General features: G+C 57.6%; 1 protein-coding gene across 3 annotated transcripts in view; it reads right to left on the bottom strand.

Annotated features, from left to right (window-relative positions):
• HSPG2 (heparan sulfate proteoglycan 2) overlaps positions 1-22,286 on the bottom strand; it is a gene marked incomplete at both ends in the record, with an annotated part of 105,486 nt that overhangs the window by 42,743 nt on the left and 40,457 nt on the right. For 2 of the 3 annotated variants that reach the window (XM_080692400.1, XM_080692399.1), the window contains 27 exons: positions 2,320-2,511; positions 2,806-2,946; positions 3,084-3,178; positions 3,470-3,519; positions 3,921-4,007; positions 4,325-4,452; positions 4,533-4,646; positions 4,764-4,875; positions 5,529-5,647; positions 5,757-5,936; positions 6,037-6,213; positions 6,293-6,433; positions 8,196-8,263; positions 8,376-8,434; positions 8,513-8,599; positions 9,505-9,632; positions 10,934-11,081; positions 11,187-11,383; positions 11,476-11,655; positions 12,091-12,254; positions 17,067-17,213; positions 17,308-17,459; positions 17,551-17,695; positions 17,781-17,912; positions 20,459-20,578; positions 20,659-20,907; positions 21,154-21,282. In XM_080692400.1, coding sequence (XP_080548526.1) covers positions 2,320-2,511; positions 2,806-2,946; positions 3,084-3,178; positions 3,470-3,519; positions 3,921-4,007; positions 4,325-4,452; positions 4,533-4,646; positions 4,764-4,875; positions 5,529-5,647; positions 5,757-5,936; positions 6,037-6,213; positions 6,293-6,433; positions 8,196-8,263; positions 8,376-8,434; positions 8,513-8,599; positions 9,505-9,632; positions 10,934-11,081; positions 11,187-11,383; positions 11,476-11,655; positions 12,091-12,254; positions 17,067-17,213; positions 17,308-17,459; positions 17,551-17,695; positions 17,781-17,912; positions 20,459-20,578; positions 20,659-20,907; positions 21,154-21,282 — 3,641 coding nt within the window. Of the gene's footprint in view, positions 1-2,319; positions 2,512-2,805; positions 2,947-3,083; positions 3,179-3,469; positions 3,520-3,920; positions 4,008-4,324; positions 4,453-4,532; positions 4,647-4,763; positions 4,876-5,528; positions 5,648-5,756; positions 5,937-6,036; positions 6,214-6,292; positions 6,434-8,195; positions 8,264-8,375; positions 8,435-8,512; positions 8,600-9,504; positions 9,633-10,933; positions 11,082-11,186; positions 11,384-11,475; positions 11,656-12,090; positions 12,255-17,066; positions 17,217-17,307; positions 17,460-17,550; positions 17,696-17,780; positions 17,913-20,458; positions 20,579-20,658; positions 20,908-21,153; positions 21,283-22,286 lie in introns of all 3 variants that reach the window. The other variant, XM_080692398.1, reaches the window with a different exon arrangement.

The following is a 22,286-nucleotide window of genomic DNA, read 5'->3' on the forward strand; positions in this document are numbered from 1 at the left end:
AGCATCCATCCGCCTCTGGGCCTCGTCCACCTGGGGAGCGGGAGAGGAAAGAAGGAGGAAAGGAGCAGAGAGGGACAGAAAGGTAGTCCACAGGGCTCTGTCCACACCAGGCCCACAGTCCCATCTCTGTGCCATCTAGACACAAGGCTAAAGCCTGCTGCTCTGACACTGTCCCTCTGGAACCTGGTGGGGTCCTCACGATGGGCTAGGATTCTGGGGAGAGGCCCTCCTGAGGTGCCCAGCAAGAGAGGCAGGCAGCTATGTACACCAAGGCCGGAGTCCTGGAGAAAGTCCCAGTGGCACTCGGGGTAGGGGAAGTTGTTCCTGGGGCCTGATCTCCATGTGGGCCGGTGGTACCAACCCCAGCCAATCACGGTTCTTGAGTGGGTGGGGCACTGGGCTGGGCCTGGGCTGGCATGGGGGGAAGATGGCCCAGAAAGACTGGGTTCTAATTTAGGCTCACTCCCTGGGGCCCCAGACGCAGCTTGCCCCAGCCAGGCCTGGTTACCTGTGATGCCTGCTGTGCCCAGCCCCTGCCCTCTGGGGGGCCCAGGGTCCTCCCAGCTGCCGCGGCTGCCCGCCACTGCTCCTCTGAGAGGGATGTGCGGTTCTAATGGGATGGAGGTCACAGGCTAGTTCAGCCTTCCTGGGGTCCCAGAGCCGGGGCCACGGCAGGGTCCTCTTCCCATGGACCTGTGGCCCCAGGGGTCACACAGGGGAGACATGCATGCTCCCTGTCTGGGCTGCCACTCAGGGGTTACTCCAGGCTGCCTGATGGGGCATGTACATGGGAGGGGGCGGGTTAGTGAAGTTTGCCTTGAGAAACTGGGGGCCCAGATGTAGCCATGGGGGTTAGCACACAGTTAGTTTCCCTGCCGCTTTGGTCACAGTCCTGATCTCAGAGGGTTGGTGCTGCGGCGAGGAGAGGCATGTGGCCCTGGGGCCACCAGAGACAGCTTGGGCTCATGCAGACCCGCACTGTTTCGGGCACTGACATCAGGGCTGAGGGCATCCAGGAACACACCATGCCCACGTCACACCAGCTGCACACCATCACAGAGAGGGCCTACCTGGTGAGCCCGGCGCATCCGCGCAAAGTACGCCTCCCTCTGTGGGGCCCAGAGAAAGGAGAGGAGACAGAGAGAGATCTGAGTACTGCAGGACAGAGTGACGAAGAGGCCAGGAGAGAGGAAACCCGAGGAAGGAGAAGAGACCAGAAGGCAGCCAGCGCTACAAGAGGCTGTGTGTGTGTGGGGGTACCTGGCTCTGTCCAAGGAGCAGGGATAGGGCAGCCTCACAGGCCCCCAAGTGTCCCTGGGGGTACGCTGCTTTAGCACGGGTCTCTACCGGCAGGGGACACCTACGCCAAGCTCCATCTCCCCCGGGGGCACACAGGTTGGTCATGGCTGCTTGAAGAACATTCCCCACACCACACTTTAGGAGCAGAAAAGACAATCTCATCTCTCACCAGCAATTTTCTTTTTTTTTTTTTAAGTACTAGAGATAGAACCCAGGGGCATTCTACCTCCAAGTTACATTCTCAGCCCTATTTTTATTTTGAAATAAGACCTTGCTAAGTTGCTGAGGCTGGTCTTAAACCCGAGATCCTCCTGTCTCAGCCTCCCAGATATTGAGAATTCAGGTGTGCACCACCACGCCCGGCTTCTGACCTGGGTTTGAATCCTATCATTGCCGCCTACCAGCTGGGGGACTTTGGTGAGTTCCCTAGCCTCTCTCCTTAGTTCTCTTGGTTATGAAAGACAGCACTGGCAGCACCTGGCTCATACGGTTGTGACTTCTGACACATCAAAGTGCTGGGCACAGTAGCTAGCCCATACATAGTAAGTATGACTCCATAAGTATGACCTATAACAATTCCAATGCCCAATACCAAGCACAGAGCCTGCAGTGTTAAATAAGTGAATTCTGAGGGAGCAAATGAATGGAACTGAAACCGTGTCTCCTTTGTCCTTGTGTTTCAAGGGCCTGGCCTGGGACCTGCTCTTTGAAACTGGCAGGAAAGCTCCTAATCCTTAACAGCTGAACACTTAGTATGCGCCGGCTGTCTCCAGGCCTCCCCGCTCCCTGGAGCTGAGGATTATCAGGCGTCCCGCTGGTAGACAGCAGAGCTGAGATTCAGATCAATGTTTGCTGGTCCCCAAAGGCCACCCACCGAACCACGAGGTGACAGGCACGTAGCAGACAGCTGCCCGCCAGGCCACACTGCTCTGGACTAAGCTCATGTCTGAGTCACCAGGGACCCCGGTGCCCAGCAGGGCCTGGCTCAGAGCTGGCACTCGGAGAGGGTTTGCAGCCCACCTTGTCCCCTTGGTAGGTCTCCGGCAGCTGCCAGTAGAAGGACTCATGGCCAAGTTGGGCAAAGTTGCTGTAGGAGAGCTGGGTGCCCTCCGGCACAGGCTCCACGGTGAAGCCGCCGGTCAGGCGGCTGTTTCGCTGTGGGTTCACCAGGGCGAAGCCTTGGAAGTCCCCAGGGGCAAAGCGGGTGTGGATCTGGGAGCAGAGGGAGGCCGAGGCGTCAGTCTAGCATGGGGCAGGCACCGCTGGGAGGGGGCGGCGGGATGCCGAGGGTGTCAGGGCAGGAAATGGGGGCTTGTTGAGACCAGGCCTGGGAGAGGAAGAGGACAAGAGGGGTGCTGGGGGAGTGGGGAGGACAAGGTGGAGGACGAGAGGCGCTGGGCTCGGCGCTGAGATGGGCCAGCACGGGGTGCGGGCAGGGCGTCCTTGTAGGCAGCTGGGACCAGCTCTAATCTGCCTCTACAAGGGGCAGGGGCGGCAGACCCTCACCAGGTGACGAGTGTAGGAGGAGCTGGCGCACTGCTGCGTGACGCCCATGCAGAAGCAGGGCAGGCAGCCGTCGCGGTTGCTGGCGCTCAGGTGGAAGTGGTGGGGCCGGCACTGGCTGCAGGTGGGGCCCTCCACCTGTGCCTGGGAGGACGAATGCAAGGGTGTGCATGGGGCTGGAGGGTCTGCACCCCTGCAGCCTCTGAGGTCAGCCTCCCCAGCCCCCTGCAGCAGTCCTGGGTGCCGCCCAGCTCCCCTCCCGGCCAGCGCGGGACACTCACCTTACACTGGCACTGACCGGAGGCATCGCACTGGCTGCTGATGCTGCCCTGGGGGTCACAGCCACAGCCGGTCTCATCTGGCACCTGGCTGTCTCCTGAGGTGGAGGGAAGCCACAACTGGAGCCCCAAACCCACCGCCAAGCATCCCCATTCCCACTGCCCTCTGAGCCTGCAACTCGGCGTGGGGAGAGGGAGTGACCATCCGTTGCTGAGGCAGGTGCTCTGCACTCTTGGAAAGCCCTAGAATGCAGGGGCTTGTCCTGCCCCCAGGTGATAGATGATGGAACTGAGGCTCAGAAAGGCCAAGCCACTTGCCCTCCATCACATCACCAGGAGAATGGGCAGCCAGACACCTGGGGCATCCCCAGCGCTACAACCCTACTCACTCCGGCATGGCTGGCCCTGGCTGGGGTTGCCGTAGTAACCTGGAGCACACCTGCAGAGAGGGAGAGAAAGGGGGACACTGGACCACCTGCAGGGAGCCCAGGCTTGTGGTGGAGCCGAAGACAGTAGGCCTAATCTACCCATTTTACAGACAGGGAAACAGGTGGGAAAAGAGCAGGGGCAAGCCGAGGCCAGTGAGTGAGCACCATGAGACCTGGAGCCTGGACCCTTAGGCAGGAGGAGGGACCTCATGGGAAGTCCTGGCCTGGGCAGGGCAGAGGTGCCAGGGCTCGGAGGGGAACTGCAGGCTCCAAGGGGAGCTGACTGCCTTTGGGGGCCGGTGCGAGACAGTGGGAGCCCTGGTTTCTCCTGGACAGGGGGCTGGGCCCACTTGAGGACTCTAGGGGTGGCCCCCTCCCCAGTCCTCTACATGCCCACCGCCATCTTCCTCACCTCTCACAGTGACGCCCACTGTGGCCTGGTGAGCAGGAGTCACAGGTGGGGTGGCCGTCTGTGTCCAGAAAGCAGGTGTGGGCAGCCCTGAGAGGGGGACGAGTTCCCAGTGAGGAGGGCGGCACTGTCCCTGGACCCTCCCCAGGACCAGGGAGGGAGGGGAGGAAGGGGCACGTGCCGTGAGGGCCACACATGTCATCTGGCTGAGGCCGCACAAGCGACTGTCCACCGTCACAGGTGAGGATGCTCCAGCCCTGAGGGCGAGGGGCATCTCCCACCAGGTGACGCCCCAGGCAGGCGTAAGCATGAGCCAGGATTGATGCTGCCTCTAATCGGGGTCCAGGAGGGAAGGAATGAGGACAGGGACGGTGGATGTTTCAAAGTGGAGAGGGGGCTGGACGCACTGGCCGGCAGAGGGCACTCCGTAGCACGGGCAGGGCTGGCAGTCCTGTGGCGTCCCCCGCTGGGCATCCCCGTAGTATCCTGGCTGGCACTGCTCACACCGGGGGCCCTCTGTGTGGTGCTGGCAGCCCTGGGGGATGGTACGTGGGTTGAGGTGGGGTCCCGGGGGCCTCAGTTGCTGGGGCGGGGAGGAAGAAGGGCGGGACTCACCTGGCAGGCACCTGTCTCGGGCTCACAGGCCTCTGAGTGGCCGTGGCAGCTGCAGCGTTCACAGGTGCCCAGGTAGAGGCCGCTGGGCATGCGTGTGTAGCCCGTGTCGCAGTCCTGGAGGTGGGAAGACGGCAGAGGGCACTGGGCTGGGGGCGGGGAGGTGGAGAGGGGTAGAGGAGGAGGGGCCCTGGGCACATGGGGGGCTGGCCAGCCGGTGGTGGCCAGGCTCACCTGGCAGGATGGGCCCCGGTACCCAGGCGGGCAGGTGCACTGTTCCACCTCCAGCGCAGGGTCCTGGCCAGTGCTCTCGGGCACGGCCACGTCCATGCTGATGTCGGCGACCCTGAGAGCGACAAGTTGCCTGAGTGAGTTAGGGTGTCACCTAGACCCCATCAGCGCACGTCCTCCCGATAGCTGTCACCACGCTGTGTGTCCCTGGCTGAGCCAGCCCCCCGCAGCTGTGGCTAACGGGGCACACCTCCTAAAAGCTGCAGCTTCTTCCTAAGCGCGGCCCGTCCTTGCCCAGACAGGTCCCGCAACCTGGTTTTCCCCGGTGGATGCAAAGCACAGAAGCCCTTCGCCTCCAAGTAAGAGGCCACCGCGGGGCCATCGACTTGCCACTGTTCCCAAGGGAGGGGGCCGGGGCCAGACCTGCATGGCCCGTCCAGCAAGCCTGACCCAAGACAAGCCCCATTAGGAGGCAATGGTAGAATCTCCGCCTTACGGATAGGGAAAATGAGGCAGAGGAAGCCACGGAAAGTCAGGTATGGTGGTGCTCGCCCGTGGACCCAGTACTTGGGAGGCTGAGAAAGGAGGACTGCAGGCTGGAGACCAACATCAGCAACTTAGCAAGACTGTTTCAAAATAAAAGGTAAAATAGGAATGGGACAGAATACCTCTGAGTTCAATCGCTATTACTAAAAAAATAAAAACTAAAAACGGCCGCTGAGCCCCTAGTTGACAGAGCCCCTCCCTACTTGAGCCCGGCCCAGACACCTGCTCTCGGCGTCCTGCTGGCTGTAGGATGCACGGATCAGGAGGGCGTCGATGCCTGCCAGGGCCATCAGCAGGTGCTCCCGCGTGGCCGGCTGTCCGTCAGGCCGCTGCCATGCTTGCTACGGAGGGAAGGACACGAGCTTGGACCCTGACACACCATGCACTGCGGTCCCCAAGAAAGAGCAGGGCCTGACCCCCACCCAGGGGGGCTGCCGGGCGGGTGCTCACCTCCCGGAAGGGCACTGTGAAGGCACTGGGCTGGCCGGGGCTGGGCTCGCGGGCGGCGTGGTGCTCCAACATGATGCCGTTGCCCTGCAGAACCACCAGCGGCTGCCTGTGCAGGGGCGTGGCGCTGGGCTGGGGCCGCTGGGTCACCGTGAAGCGCAGCTCCCCTCCATAGGAGGTTACCTGGGACACCAGGCGGACAGATGCTCAGCGGGGACTGCCACTGCTCTGGCCAGCTCCTTCATGCCCTGCCCAGTTCCTCTCCCCTTCCCACTCCACCCACCTTGTCCCCCCGGAAGCTTGAAGGGAGGTTCCAGAAGTAGGGTCCAGACAGGAGGCTGTGGAAGGCAGAGAAGACCAGCTCCCCGGGCACGGGGGACGAGATGCCCTCGCTGGTGGTGTGGGTGCCTGCGGCGTCGGTCAGGCTGAAGGCAGTGGGCTCCTCGGAGGCCCCGAGCACCTGCGAGGAGACAAGGGACAAGGTGGGGCCGTGGCCTGGGACGGGCCCTGGCCCGCCCTCCTGCGCGCTCCGTGGGTACCTGGGCGCGGCTCCAGGAGGAGCTGGTGCACTGTCGGCTGACGCCCATGCAGAAGCACTTGAGGCAGCCGTCGGGGTTCCGGGTGCTTAGGTGGAAGGAGCCGTCCGCACACTCGTTGCACAAGCGTCCCACCACGTTGTTCTGCAGGCACAGAGCTGGGAGCTGCAGGACAGCCCGTGGGAGGGGCTGCCGTAGCTCACAGGCTCGGCCCAGCCTAGATGGACTTAGGCTGCCAGAGCACACGGCCCGGGTGTGGTGGTGTACACTTGTAATCCCAGCTTTCGGGAGGCTGAGACCCAGAGGATCGCGGTTCGTGGACAGCCTCAGCTACTTAGTGAGGACCTTTGCAACTCAGTGAGACCCGGTTTCAAAATAAAGAATAAAAAAACAGGGCAGGGGGTGTAGCTTGGATGTTGAATGCCACTGGGTTCCATCCCCAGACCCGCAAAAAAAAAAAAAAAAAAAGAAAAAAAAAAGAAAAGAGAGAGTGCACAGATGAGGCGTCACCATCTGCAAGATAACTCCCAGCCAGTGGGAGCTCTGGCAACCATTTTTTCCCCTTTTCCCTTTGCCTGTCAGGGGGCCCGTGAGGAAGTTTAGATTTAAAATAAGCAACTTAGCTGGGCGTGGTGGCGCACGCTTGTAATCCCCGCGCTTGGGAGGCAGAGACAGGAGGATCGCGCAGGTTCGAAGCCAGCCGCAGGCGCTGGCTTAGGAGACCCTGTTTCCAAATAAAAATGTAAAAATAGGTCTGGGGGTGTAGCCCGGAGGTAGAAGGGCTTCCAGGAACCCCAGTACCACCAAAATAAAAAAATAAAAATAAAAAATAAAATAAAATAAGCAACTTGATTAAAGCAATTACTGTCGTAACTTATGGTGCATTCCATGCACTGTTATAGTTTATCTTCAGTTACTACCTCATTTAACTCCCCTAAGTGCTTTGGGAGGGTAGATACAGATATCTCAAGGCTTCTTCCAAGGAAACTGAGGCTCAGGGTGTGAAATGACTGACACAAGTCCACTCGGCTTGCTCACTGGCTCTGGAGAATCTTTCCAGTCTTCTCCCTGGACACTAGATCCTCCCACTTTCTTTTCTTTTCTTTTTTTGGTACTGGTTGAACCCAGGGCATTCTACCTCCCAACTATCTCCCCTGACCCTATTTTATTTTTTATTTTGCAACAAAGTTTCAGTTAAGTTTCTGAGAGTCTCCCTAAATTGCTGAAGCTGGCCTCAAACTTGGGGTCCCCCCATCTTAGCCTTCCAAGAACTGGGATTACAGGATGTGCTGCCATGACCAGCTTCTAGCTTCTCCCACTCTTTTTTTTTTTTTTGGTGGTACTGAAGATGGAACCCAGGGCCCTTCTACCTCCGAGGGACACGCCCAGCCCTATTTTTTATTTTTTATTTTGAAAGAGAGTCTCACGGAGTTGCAAAAGGCCTAAGTAGCTGAGGCTGTCCACAAGCCACGGTCCTCCCATCTCAGCCTCCCGAATGCTGGGATTACAGGCGTGCGCCAGCACACCCGGCTTTCTCCCACTCAGTGCAAGCCATGGCCCTTCTCGGAGGCTCTGCTTACTCCCATTCTTAATGTAAGCGATGGCCCTTCTCTGAGCCTCCTCATTCACAAACCGGGCTTCCCAACACCTCTACCACAGTGCCAACATGAGGACCACCCGTGCAGTAAAGACGAGGTGCAGTGTGGACAGCGGCTGCACAGAGAATGGCTGGGACGTGAATTCAGGTCACCTGACCCCTTAGCCAATGCTCCCACCCAAGACCAGGCGCCTCTCCGTGTGAAAGACTAGCCGACCAGGCACACGGCTCTCCAGAGAGGCCACCACACACCGCCAAGACAGCAGAAAAGGACGGCAGCTCCCTCCTCCCAAGGCCCGGGGCTCATACCTTACAGCGGCAGGCCTCTCCAGCAGTCCCCATGCTGCCCCGCTCATCACAGCGCACAATCTCCTGGTCTGGGGGCACAGGCAGGTGTTGGCAGGGTAGACAGAGTCAGGTGCCCCAAGCATCCAGGGCCTGGCTGGGTGGGGAGGGATGGGTGCCGAGAGACAGGGCCGCGGTACTTACTGGTGAGCTTGCACTTCCCGCCAGGCTGGATGGGGTTGCCCTCGTATCCAGGTGCACAGCTGGGGAAAGAGGGGCTATGAGTAGCCCCTTCCACGCCCGCCTGCACGCCCAATCCCCGGCCCTGCAAGCTGACCCACCTCTCGCAGCGGCGGCCCGTGTAGCCGGGGGCACACGCGTCACACGTGGCTTGGCCATCCGTGTCCAGGAAGCAGGTGTCTGAGAATCTGTGGGTATCAAGTGGGCAGGGCTGGGGCCAGGCCTTGCACTCCTTGCCGAAAGGACGACAGCTGTCCACGTAGACACAGCACTCCACAGGCACACAGCCCACCTCTGCCCTCCCATCAGGGTGGTTTTGTTTTTTGGTACTGGGGATTGAACTCAAGAGGCATTCCACCTCAGGGGTACACCCCTAGCCCTTTTTACTTTTTATTCTGAAACAAGGTTTTGTTAAGTTCCTGAGAGTCTCACTACATTGCTGAGGCTGGCTTTGAACCTGTGACCCTCCTGTCTTAGCCTCCCAAGTACTGGGGTTACAGGCATGCGCCACCATGCCTGGTCCTATTTTATTTTATTTATTTATTTTTAATTTTTTTTAAATTGTTGGTGGTACTGGGGTTCCTGGAAGCCTTTCTACCTCCGGGCTACACTCCCAGACCTATTTTTACATTTTTATTTGGAAACAGGGTCTCCTAAGCCAGCGCGCGCGGCTGGCTTCGAACCTGCGCGATCCTCCTGTCTCTGCCTCCCAAGCGCGGGGATTACAAGCGTGCGCCACCACACCCGGCCTATTTTATTTTTAAAAATTGTGAAACAGGGTCTCACTCAGTTCCTGAGTGTCTCGCTAAATTGACGAGGCTGGCCTGCAAACTGGGAGCCTCCTGTCTCCGCCTTCGGAATACTGGAATTACAGGCGTGTGCTACCACACCTGGCTTCCCACGTGCTCTTGATCTGTAGCCCCACAGCAACCACAGGAAGGCAGATGGGCCCGTTACGGAGAAAGGGAAACTGAGGCCCCGGGAGGCTGAGGGGCACAAGGCAACTAGTGACCAGGTTGGGATTTAAACCCAGGTCTCCCACCCCCATGGCCAGCGCCTCCTGCCCAGCGTCCCCCTGTGAGCTGAGCCTGACCTGCGGGAGGCATCGATGTACGGGCAAGGGCAGGGCCGGCAGGCAGTGGCCGTGGCCTTCGTGGCATCCCCGAAGAAGCCGGCCTTGCACATGTTGCACTGCGGTCCCTCCGTGTTGTGCTGGCAGTTCTAGGAGGGAGGGCAGGGCGCGGTCAGGTTCTGCAGAGGGACCTGGGCCGCCTGGGCCGCGGCCGCCATCCCCAGCTCCAGGGACGCGCGCATGCAGCTGCAGCTTCTTCCCGATGACGGGGCGCTCGCCGCCCCACAGATGATTCTGAACGCCCACTTTATACGGACCTAAACCCGCCATCCTCTTTCGATCTGCACCCACTGGCCAGTTGTCTGGGCGGTCCACTCCGCCACCCTGACAGCTGTCCAGGAATTTGGAGATAATAATTCTGACCGCCTTGAGCCTTCCCTTCTGTCAGCTCTACAATCTGAGTTCTTATTTTTCCATTACTACTTCTACTACTACTATGGATTGAAAGCAGAGGCATTCTACTTCTGAACTACACTCACAGCCCTTTTTAATTTTTTAAATTATATATATATATATATATATATATATATTTTTTTTTTTTTTTTTTTTTTTTTCGGGTCTGGGGATGGAACCCAGGGGCATTCGACCTCCAAGATACACCCCCCCCTGTCCTATTTTTTATTATTTTAAATTTGAAACAGGGCCTCACTAAGTAGCTGAGGCTGTCCGTGAACCACGATCCTCTAGTCTCAGCCTCCCAAATGCTGGGATTACAGGCGTGTGCCACCATGCCTGGCTTTTTATTTTTTTGTTTTGAAACAAGTTCTCACAAAGTAGCTGAGAGTCTCACTAAGTTGCTGAGGATGGCCTCAAACCTGTGATCCTCCTATTTCAGCCTCCCAAGTAGTAGGATTACAGGTATGCACCACTGCACCCAGCTTCTCTCCACAATTCTTAAGAGGCAGAGTATGGTATCTAGGCCCCCTTCCCCTGGGGATGTGTTCAGAAGGCTCATGGTTTACACAACCAGGATTAGTGTGGCCAGGATGGAAGACCTTTGCCTCCCATGTCTGTACCCACCCCCAACGCTCTTTCTCTTTTTATGGTACTGGGGATGGAACACAAAGGCCTTCTACCTTAGTATTACACCCCTAGATTGACTTTATTTCTTATTTGAAAACAAGGACTCACTAGGTTGATGAGAGTCTCACAACTTTCTGAGGGTGTCCTCAAACCTGCGATCCTCCTGTCTCAGCCTCCCAAGTACTAGGATTACAGGCCTGCGCCACCGTGCCCGGCTGGACACTATCTTTGCTAAGGCATCAAGAGGTCCTGATAGCTTATGTCGCAGCCACAGCAGTCGTTCCGGAGGCTCGTGCTGAGCTTAGGGCACAAGGGAGCCTCACACCTGCCCCTGCCGCTGCCCCGACCGCAGGCCGGCACTACTCACCAGGCAGTGGCCGTACACAGGATCACAGGCACTGGCATGGCCGTTACAGTTGCAGCCAGAGCAGGTGCCTAGGTAGGGCCCTCCAGGCACCCGGGTGAAGTGGGCATCGCAGCTCTCGCAGGACAAGCCAGAGTAGCCGACGGGGCACCTGTGGGCGCAGGACCAAGAGAACAGCTCAGGCACGCTGAGGCCTCGCCGTTCCCCTCCACCCTTGTCGGGTCCCCGCGGTCTCCAGCCCTGCCGGGGCAGGCACCTGCACTCCTCCACGCTGTGGGCACGGCCGTGGCTGGTGGCGTGGCTGACGGTGGTGTCCATGGCAATGTCACTCAAGCCCACGCTGGCCATCTTGCCATTGTACACTGTCTGGATGAGCACGGCCTCCAGGCCCTGCAGCACCTGCAGCATCTCCGCCCGCTGCACTGGCCGGCCGGACTCGTGCACCCAGTGCTCCTGCATGCCAGCGAGGTGGGGAGGGTCACGTGTTGGCACTCCCTCTCCAGCCTGCATCCCCCTGTGGCCCTGGGAACTTGGGTGTCACCCACCTCTGAGAGCTGGACCTGGCGCTGGTTCAGGGCCCCAGGCTGGGTGGGCTTGTGGCCTTGGGAGAGGAGGCGATGCCCAGCACCCACCAGGACCACATCGGGCCGCTCCACCGGCTCCAGCGGGCCGCGCGCCAGCTCATAGCGCACCTTGTAGCTCAGAGATCCACCGTAGGAGTCCACCTGACAGAGACAGGATGGGTTGGGGCAGGTGACTGGAGGCACACTGGATGCCCACTACATCCTCCATGGCTGCCACGTCCAGGCCTCCTTTCTCCCTCGCCCTGTCCCGGTGCTTGCTGTGTACCCGGAGCTGAGCTGGGCACAGCGAGGAGGCTGAGATGCAGGCTCCATAGCAGGGGCAACGCAATGCTATCTATGCCCAGGAAGGCCATGGTGGGGACGCTCAACCCAGCCCTGGAGCGGGGGTGGTTAGGGAAGGCTCCCTGGAGAAGGAGATCCAGCTCTTTCCAAGGCTATGTAAGAGTGGCGGGCAGAGACCTTACCCTGCACACATAAGCCACTATAATTCCTCCCCCAGAGCTGTGTCTACCCTCTCCCCACCAGCTTCAGAGCGCCAACATGGTGGGAGGAGCTCAGCCTTTCCCCGTCCCGCACCTTGTTGCCCAGAAACTGCTCAGGCAGAGCCCAGAAAGAGTCATGGACGAGGAAGCGGCGTGACAGGTCCACCAGCTGGAACTCCTGCAGCGTGGTGTCAATCTGCAGCTGCGTGGAGGACAGGGGCGGCGTGCCTGGCTGCGCGGGCATCGTCACGTTAACACCTGAGGGGGGCAAAAGGAGGGGTGAGGACTGTAGCACACACACCCCAGAACATTCATCTGGGGTTGGGGAGATGAGAAGGTGAAAAAGTTCTGGGGGAGTTTTTGTGTGTGTGGTACTAAGGACTGAACTCAGGGGCTTTCTGTCTCTGAGCTACTTCCACAGCCTATTTTATTTATTTTCATTTTTATTTTTTTGCAGTTCTGGGGATGGATCCCAGGGTCATTCTACCTTCAAGTTACACCCCCATCTCTATATTTTATTCTTTATTTTGAAACGGGGTCTCACTGAGTTGCAAAGAGCCTCACTAAATAGTAGCTGAGGCTGTCCACGAACCGCGATCCTATCTCAGCCTCCTAAATACTGGGTTACAAGCGTGCACCACCACACCCAGATACACAGACCTATTTTATATGTTTTATTTGAAAACAGGGTGTCAAAGTTGCTGAGGGCCTTGAAGTTGCCAAGACTGGCTTTGAACCTGTGATCCTCCTGTCTCAGGCTCCCAAGTACTGGAAAGACAGGTATGAGCCATCACGTCCAGCTCAGGGGAAAATCTGATTGAGAAAAGACTTTGGATCTGGCTGTGTGGCACACACCCATAAGTCCAGTATTTGGGAGGCTGAGGCAGGAAGATCACAGGTTCAAGGCCAGACTCTTGCAACTTAGCAAGTCTCAGCAACCTAATGAGGCCCTGGAGGTGTAACTCGGAAGTAGAATGCCCCTGGGTTCAATCCCCAGTACTAATAAATAAATAAATAAATAAATAATTTAAAAAAGACTTTAGCCAGGTGTGGTGGCATCATACTCTTGTGATCTCGGTACTTGGGAGGCTGAGACAGGAGGATCACAGGTTTGTGGCCAGCCTCACTACTTTGTGAGGCCCTCTGCAATTTAGTGAGTCCCTGTTTCAAAAAAAAATAAAAAATAAAATAAAAAATAGGGCTGGGGGTGTAGCTCCGAGGTAGAATGACCCTGGATTCCATTCCCAGTATTGAAAAAAAAAAAAAAAAAAAAGACTGTCTCTCTCCCAAAGTTAAGAAAAGGCCAAGTTTCTTTTCCATCTTTCTTTTCTCCCCAAGTTTTGAAGCAGCCCTTGTTCTGGGAAGCCAACAGGGCAGAGTGATGGGTGGCGGGGAGTTGGCAGGGATGGGAGGTGAGGGGAGTCTGCAGGGCTCTTAGAACCTTCTGCTTGCTGAGCTAACTGCTGCGTCAGGCCTGAGCAGCCCAGTGGGGGCAGCAGAGAGCTGCCCAGAGTGGAGGCCAGGAACCCAACTGGGGGCGGCATGCTTCAGATGTAGGAGCCTGGGCAGAGGTCTCGGTTTCTTTGTCTATAAAAGGTATTAACAGTGGCCGCCTCTTCGAATTATCCCTTTGACGGGATTCTGGTCTCCAGGGCAGCGCCTTCCCCAGCACTTGCTGTGATGTCGGGAAGGTTGTGTCCGCACGCTCCAATATGGTGCTCACTGGAGACACGGTTAGTACAGCGGAGGAACTGAATTATTTGCATTTAAATAGTCACAAACAGCTAGTGACTCCAAAGTGGACCACACAGCTCTAATGGGTGGGGAGCTCATTACCTCCTAAGGCAGTCTCTCCTGCCTCTGGACAGTTCTGACGTGAGTGGGGGGGTATGGTGTGGTGTGGTGTGATGTGTGGTGTGTGTTACTGGAGATCGAACCCAGGGGTGTTTTACCTCTGAGCTATACCCTCAATCCTTTTTATTTTTGTTTTGAAATGGGGTCTTGCTAGGTTTCTGAAAATCTTGCTAAATTGCCAAGGCTTGTCTAGAACCCACAATCCTCCGGTCCAGCCTTTCAAGTACTGAAATTATAAGCATATGCCATTAGGACCGGCCAGTTTTTAGATAGTTCTCCCATACACTGAATCCACATCTGTCTGCCCAAAGTGTCTCCCCTTAATCCTGAATGTGCCCCATGGCAATTATGGGGTCCAGCCCCTCATCTGCAGAATGACCACATACTCCCCCAGTCCAGGCTCCACGGCCCCAGCCTGCCTTCTTCCTCCCTCCTGGGGATTCTTTTAGGGCCCCTCCACCTGGCTAACATTCACACACAGACCACCTAGTCAGCCTGGAATCCTTACCCACCGGATCAACCACATTCCAATCAGATAACCCCTGTAAGTGGTTGTGACCCCAGGGAAGCACTCAGCCTCCTGGAGCCTCAAGGCTCCCACCTGAAAACCACAGAACAGCCCTGACTTTGCAGGTACCACCGCCCGTTCACTGTTCATGCCAAGCCACGGCACCAACTGTGTGTGCAGCAAAGGAGGCCCCTGATATTCTTGTTCTTTTTTTTTTTTTTTTTTTTTTTTGGCGGTACTGGGGATGGAACCTAGGGGCATTCTACCTCTGAGTTATACCCCCAGCCCTATTTTTTCATTCTTTACTTTTTGAAACAAGGTCTCACGAAGTTGCAGAGGGTCTCACTAAGTAGCTGAGGCTGGCTGCAAACTGCGACCCTCCCACCCCCCCCCCCCCCCCCCCCCGTCTCAGCCTCCCAAGTACTGGGATTACAAGATGCGTCACCACGCCCGCCCGGCTGAGGCCCCTGCTATTCTAAACACACTAGCAGACAACCTAGGGAGGTAACTTCTGTACAAGACACTCTAGTCCCTCAACCCATGAAGGAGCACACCAGGTGAGACCCATCGAGGGCTCACTGCATAAAGAGCAAAGCCTTGCACAGGCAGTTCCTCCTCTGTGACGACAAATGTGGTCCAACAAAACGGGGAGCTATCTGACCTCAGATGGCTGGACCCCAGGTCAACTGGACGTCCAGGTTCCTCCTCCTAGCTGCCCTGCCATTCCACCTCCCAGAGCCGGAGAGGACCAAGCCAGCCTTTGTATTTATGAAAAGAGGTCCAGAGAGTGCAAAAAACGTGTCCAAGGTGGTAAGCAGACAGCCCTGAGCTAAGAAGGCACCAAAGCCTGGGCTCTCATACTCTGGGGAAACTGGCCCCTCCCAATCTCTCAGAATGAGAAAAACAGAAGCCAGGCATGGTGATGCATGCCTATAATCCCAGTATCTGGGAGGCTGAAACAGGAGGATCGTAGGTTTGAGGACAACTTCAGCAATTTTAGGGAAACCCTCAGCAATTTAGACCCTGCTTCAAAATAAAAAGGGCTGGGGTGTAGCCAGGCATGGTGGCGCACGCTTGTAATCCCCGTGCTTGAGAGGCTGAGACAGGAGGATCGTACAGGTTCAAAGCCAGCCTCAGCTACTTAGTGAGGTTCTCAGCAACTTAGTGAGACCCTGTTTCCAAATAAAATATAAAATAGGTCTAAGAGTATAGCCTGGAGGTAGAAAAGCCCCTGGGTTCCACCCTCAGTAACACACACACACACACACACACACACACACACACACACACAAGGGCTGGGGTGTAGCTCAGAAGTAGAATGGCCCTCGGCTTAATCCTCAGTACAAAAAAAAAAAAAAGAGAGAGAGAGACAGAGAGAGAGAAAGACACACACACACATAGACGCAGAGAGAAAGAGAGGCGGGGGGGAGATGGAGATGACATCAACAAATATTTGCTGGACGCTTCCCATGGATTGTAACCCATCCCAAGTGGTTTCCATTAATCCATGAGGTCCTTACAGAAACCTAGGGGGTAGTTAGAATCTTACCTTTTTTACTGATATATTAACTTACCTATTATTATTCTTATTTTGGTACTGGAAATTGAACTCAGAGGTGTTCTACCTCTGAGCTACAGCCCCAGCCTTACTTTATTTTTTATTTTGAAACAGGGCCTCGCTAAGTTGCTAAGGCTGGCTTTCAACCTGCAATACTTCTGTCTCAGCCTCCCAAGTGCTAGGAATACAGGCATACACTACAATGCCTGGCCTTATTTTTATTACGAGTGTGTGTGTGTGTGTGTGTGTGTGTGTGTGCGCGCGCACGCAATACTAAGAATTAAACCCTGAAGCATTCTGCCTCCAAGCTACATCCCTAGCCCTATTTTTATTTTTGTTCTGAAACAGGGTCTCACTAGGTTATTGAGGGTCTCTCTAAAATGCTGAGGCTGGTCTTGAACCTGTGATCCTCCTGTCTCAGCCTCTCAAGTACTAGGATAACAGTACACCACCACGCCTGGCTTTATTTATTATTTTTGAGATAAGTTCTTGCTAAGTTGTGGAGGCTGGCCTTGAAATTGTGATCCTCCTATATCAGTCTCCCGAGTCTCTAGAATTATAGGTGTGTGCCACCACACCCAGCCACCAGCACCCCCACTTTATAGAAGGGCAAACTGACACCAGATATAAATGTGACTGAGGGCCCAGCAAGGGTCAGAGTCTGGATGTGAACCAGGGATCTGACTCTAGAGCCCGCAGTCCTCTTTTTTATTATTTTCTTCTTTTTTTTTTTTTGTGGTGCTGGGGATTAAACCCAGGGACATTCTTACCTTTGAGCTACAACCCCAGCCCAATTTTATTTTTTAATTTTTGAAACGGTCTTAATAAGTTGCTGAAGCCCTTGCTGAATTGCTGAGGCCTAGCCTTGAACCTGCGATCCTCCTGTCTCAGCCTTCCACATACTGGGATTACAGGAGCGTATCACCACGCCTGGCTCCCACCATCCTTTTGACCCACGGCAGGAAAGTGTCAAGTATGAACACTAAAAGTATTTGCTCCCCCTGAAATGTTTTTCTCACGGAGTGCAACATTTCTTTGGCAATCCTGCATCCCTCTCTGCCCCCTGGGCCCGGTCTGTCCCCTCTGAGTCTGCCAGGGCCCAGTGCCCACTTCCCCCTCCCCCCTCCCCGGGCACCTGCGTGCAACGCACCCTTGAAGTCATCGGGCTGGTCAAAACGCAACCGGATCAGGTCACGGAAGCGGCGGCTGCTCTGACACAGGCTGGTGACCCCGAAGCAGAAGCAGGGCAGGCAGGAGGCGCTGGGCTCCAGGTAGAAGTGTCCGTCAGGACAAGGGCCTGCTGGGAGGCAGGGGAGGGGCTGTGCTCCATCGCTGGGCAGGCACGGGCGGCCCCGCTCTGCCCCGCCTGCCCGCCTGCCCGCGGGCCGCACCTCGCTGCGGGATGAGCTCCAGGACCCCGTCGGGAATGCCAAACACCATGCCGCGTGCGTTCATAGCCTCGCAGGTGTAGGCGCCCTGGTCGGCCTCCTTCACATCGCGGATGATCAGCGTGCCACGGCCACCCTCGCTGGTCATCGTCACCCTGGCGGGCCCCAAGACAGCAGAGGGTCAGGGCGGGGACGCTGGCCTGACGTCCGCACTCCCGCCACCCCCAGCCAGGCCCGGAGCCGCACCTGGGATGAGAGGGGATGTGGCCCCAGTTGAGTCTCCAGTTGATGATGGGGGTGGGGACACCAGTGGCCACGCAGGTGAAGGTCACCGTCTGGCCCCGGGAGGCCTGGATGGACTCCTGGGGAGGGGTCACCACCTGGGGAGGCACTGGGGAAACAGGAGCGGGAGTGAGGGGCTGAGGGGTGGGCCAGAGAGGCGCAGGCGGACCCGCCCAGGGCCAGCGCCCACTCACTGCAGCCAAACTCGTCACTGCGGTCCGGACAGTCACTCTCCTCGTCACAGTGAAAGCTGGCCGGGATGCACGTGTTGGTGGAGACGCACCGGAACTGTGTGGGCCCACACACTTCCTCAGGGCGCTTGACGGCTGGGGACAAAGCCAGGCGGTGTGGGCACTGAGCACTGTCCACCGGGAGGACCCCACTCCCTCCCTACCTCCAGGGCCCACCCTGCCACTGTCCCCCGGGCCACTCTGTCTCACCACAGAACCCAGGCCCGGCCACTGCTGCCACAACACTGTCCCCCATGCCACGTCTAGCAGGACAGTCATCGGTCTCCTCGCGCACCCTGCCCCCACCACTACCTCCATCTGCTGCCCCCGAGGCAGATTTCTGCCTGGCAGGTTGCAGACACAGCAGGGTCACATGGTCTGCAGTGGCTTGGAGGTCTGTGCTTCAAAGCTCATGGATGGGAGCTTGGTTTAAGTGGGGTGCCAGGGGAGGTGTTGGGACCTCTAAGAGGGGGGCCTACCAGAGGTCCTCAAGTAACTGGGGTATGCCTGGGGAGGGACTGTGGGACTCCCGGAGTCTCTCTGACTGACTTTCTGTTTCAGGTTTGATGTTTCCCCCTACACGGGCTCCTCCCACTGTCACCTGCTGGCAGGAAATGCAGCCGGGAGAGCCCTTGACAGAGTCTGTTACATGAGCTAAATAAAGTTCCTTAGAAAGTTAGCTTGTGGCCAGGGGCGTGGTGGCGCATGCTTGTAATCCCTGCACTTGGGAGGCGGAGACAGGAGGATCATGCAGGTTCGAAGCCAGCAGTGCTGGCTTAAGAGACCCTGTTTCCAAATAAAAAAGTATAAAAATAGGTCTGGGAGTGTAGCCCGAAGGTAGAAGGGTTTCCAGGAGCCCCAGTACCACCAAAAAAAAAAAAAAAAAAAAAAAAAAAGAAAGCTTGCCTCAGGTATTCTGTGCTAGTCATGAAATACAGGCTGATACACAGACCCTCAAACATTTAACCACTCTCAGTCACAGAAGTACCATCGTGAATGGGTAAGACCTCCACTGAAGATGTAGCCCAAGGCGCTGGTACCTAGAGACACAGGTAACCTGCCCATTCTCTCTGCTGGACAGGCCTTGCTGGGACCTGCCACAGTCAGGCCCTCCTGTGGGGCTCCCCTTCTCGTGCCCCACTGGCTGGCCCAGGGGTGGCACCTGGCCGGAGGCGGCCATCTACCACCTGCGCCCCCGCGAGGACTCTCTAGTCCTTCCTCAGCTTGAGATAGATGGGGTGGTCAAGGTGGATGCTGGGAGCTGTGCATCCGGAGGGGGAACCTAGGTGTGTGTGGCGGGCTCCCCATGCACCACAGCTCAGGGGCTCCTGTTCCCAGCACCCCGAGAGCCCGCAGGCCGGGCCGCCTCACGTCCCCTCTGCTCAGCATTTGGACAAGGATGTGGCCTTCCCCGACCCTCCCCACAGCAGCCACTGAGAAGGGCTTTTCCTCTAACGCGCTCCCCTGCTTTCTCTCTCCCCCAGGGCGGGTGTTGTTAGACAAGTCTAAAGCCACTAGTCCTTCCCTGTGACTGTGCAGAGAAGCAGAGGAGATGGAAGGCTGGACCAGGAGACAGTAGGGATGCGGACATGCACCCAAAGGCAGGACCCAGGACCCCAGAGGAATGGCGTGAAGGCCGTCCTTGACTCCACACTGGGAGCCCTGGGCTTCCCCTCATGGGCCAGAACACACAGGTGCTGGTCCCAGCCTCCCTTGCCTAAACTGTCCTAGGGCCAACCACGTCCTGAGCAGTGACAAGGGGAGAAGTGCACAGCAAATGGACAGTCGCATAGTAGGGAAGAAGGGGTGTTGGATGGATAGGTGGCAGACGGGGCTGGGAAGAAGGATGGGTGGATGGATGACGGCAGGGATGCCGGATAAACAGTTGTGTAGACAGGTAAGAAATGAAAGGCTGGATGAAGAGATGGACAGATGGTGGAATGGCTGATCAGAGAGACCGGCAGATGGATGAAGAGCTGGGGAGATGGAGGGACACATAACTCAGAACCAGCTTTCGAGGAAACACTGCTAGCCCGTCCTGTGGTTTGACTGCCCCTCAATGTTCATGTGTTGGAAACTTAGCCCCACTGCAAGTGTTGGGGGACAGGGCTTTTAAGAGGTGCGCAGGTCCTGAGGGCTCTGTCCCCCTGCGTGGGTTAATGCCACTGCCGTAGCAGTGGGTGCTGATAAAAGGATGGTTTGACTCCCCGCTTCCTCATTGTCTTGCTAATGTGATGCCTTCCCCCACTTTAGAACACAGCAAAATGGGGCTTCTCGGCTTCTAATTCTGTGAACCAAACAAACTTCTACTGCTTATAAAGCACCCAATCTCAGGGCTTTTGTTACAGTCTCACACTACAGCCTCACGCAGCCCATAGGGTGAGGCTCTGACTCAAGGATGCCATTGTGAAGGGACCCCGGGATTTGAAGCATTCTTAGCAATCCATCTAACCTTCACACAAGAACTAACAATAACAAAAAAAAACTGACAGTAACAAAGATATGAAGCAAAGTGGAAGGGTTACACGAGCTGCAGGCAGGCTAGCCAGTAGCTGCTCCAAAGGTGCTCGGAGCCAGGAGCCCTGGGCTCGGGTTTATCCCGGGGCCGGCCCCATCGGCTGAGAAGGGGTCGGGACACTCACGGCAGTCGGCCTCATCGCTCCGGTCCTCGCAGTCAAAGTCGCCATCGCAGCGCCACAGCTTGAGGGCACAGTGCCCGTTTCTGCAGGGGAACTCGTTGGGCTCGCAGGGTGGGGATGGTCCTGTGTGCAGCAGGCCAGGCTCAGTGGCGCCCCCCCCCAGCCACGCCAACACCGGCACCCTCCACCCCGCCGCCGCTCACCGCAGTCCCGCTCGTCGCTGCCATCCGCGCAGTCCTCCTGCCCGTCACACAGGTAGTCTTTGGGGATGCAGTGCCCGCTGTGGCATGCGGCCTCATGGGGCCCACAGGGCACGGGCCTGCCTGCGCCAGGGAGCAGGGGCTGGGGCGTGAGTGGTGGCCGCGGTGTGGTGGTTGCCTCCGGCCAGTGTGGCAAAGGCGACGTCTTCACTGTCACGGGTGGCAGGGAGCTGACCTCCACGACGGGTTCCTCTGTGGACACAGCTCCGTGAGCTTCGGCAGTGGGGTGGCTACTTACCACCTGTCTCCACGCCCCCCGGGCCCTCCCCGCCACACCTGGTACCCCCAGCCGACTGCTCCCACCTTCCCATGTCCCTGCCCACGTCCCTCAGACCCCTCTGCCAATGCTGAATCCTAACAAGCCCTGACTGACTCCGAGACGCAGGCACAGGACCCCGGCCCTCCACACGACTCCCGTGTCCCCAGACAGCCCCTCACCACAGTCGAGCTCATCGGACATGTCCCTGCAATCAGGCCGCCGGTCACAGCGGTACTCCAGGGCCACACACTCGTTGTGGCTGCGGCAGGCAAACTCGGCCTCGGTGCAGGCCCGTGGGATCTGCGGCACTGTGGGGGACAGGGGGCAGGCACGTGAACTTCTGGGGGTGGGCAGAGGGCAGCCCGGGTACCGCGCAGCAGTGAGTGTGGCCGGCGCGGCGGGGTGGGGGAGCACACAGCGGCCGCAACCACAGCACACGCCAGGCGTGGGACACGTGGCAGCGGCCCCGCCCACCCGACACAGGCCCCCACACAGGTGACATGCCAGCACATGCAGCCACCACGGCACACACACAGGCCTCAGCCGGCCCAGCGGGGACCAAGGAGGAGGAAGAAGGCAGGCTGTGCCAGGCCTGGCCTTGGTCCTTCTCCCTCTCATCCACTAAATTCCCTAGGCGTTTCCCTGGATCTCAGCCGGGCTCACACCCTCACCTGGTGTCACTGGGACCCCCACAGCGGCCAGGGGAGGTGGGGGGGTCTGTGCTGGAAAGGAAGGTGTGGTCAGGAGCTATCCCACCTGGGGCCCCAGAACGGAGGGCTGTGGGCACAGCCAGGTCTGTCCCACCAACCGTGGTCAGGTGGAAGGGGGAGGCCAGACCCAGCCACCCAGCCATCTGGAGAGCCGTCCCGGGGATTCCAACGGGGCAAGCTTGAGGTTGAGTCCATTAACAGAGGGCTAATGTGCAGCGTGAGGAAGGTGATGCATTGCTAGGGTTTCCCCCAGTAGGGCTGAGCCATTGGAGGGATGGAGTTTTCTCTACTTTGGGGTTCACAGAGTCAGAAGGGGTGACATGTCAGAGCCTTCTCAGAGAAGCAACTGAGATGTCTGAGAGACAAGGCCGGGAACCGCGGCCTGCCAGGCAAGAAGCGCGCCCGGCCTACTGGGCCAACAGTGGACCCTGAGCGCGAAGCCAAGCTTCTGCACCCAAAGCCGTGCGGCGCTGCTCCCTCTGCGTCTCGGTCTCTCCTTTCTCATCTCATCACAGCTACTTTGCTTCCTACTCTGCCCATGCCACCTGTGTGTGGACGAGCCCCTCCTCCCGGCCTCAGCTCCCTCACTGCTGACACAGGAG

Source organism: Muscardinus avellanarius (genome assembly GCF_963383645.1).
Source record: "Muscardinus avellanarius genome assembly, chromosome: 3".
Taxonomy (NCBI): Eukaryota; Metazoa; Chordata; class Mammalia; order Rodentia; family Gliridae; genus Muscardinus; species Muscardinus avellanarius.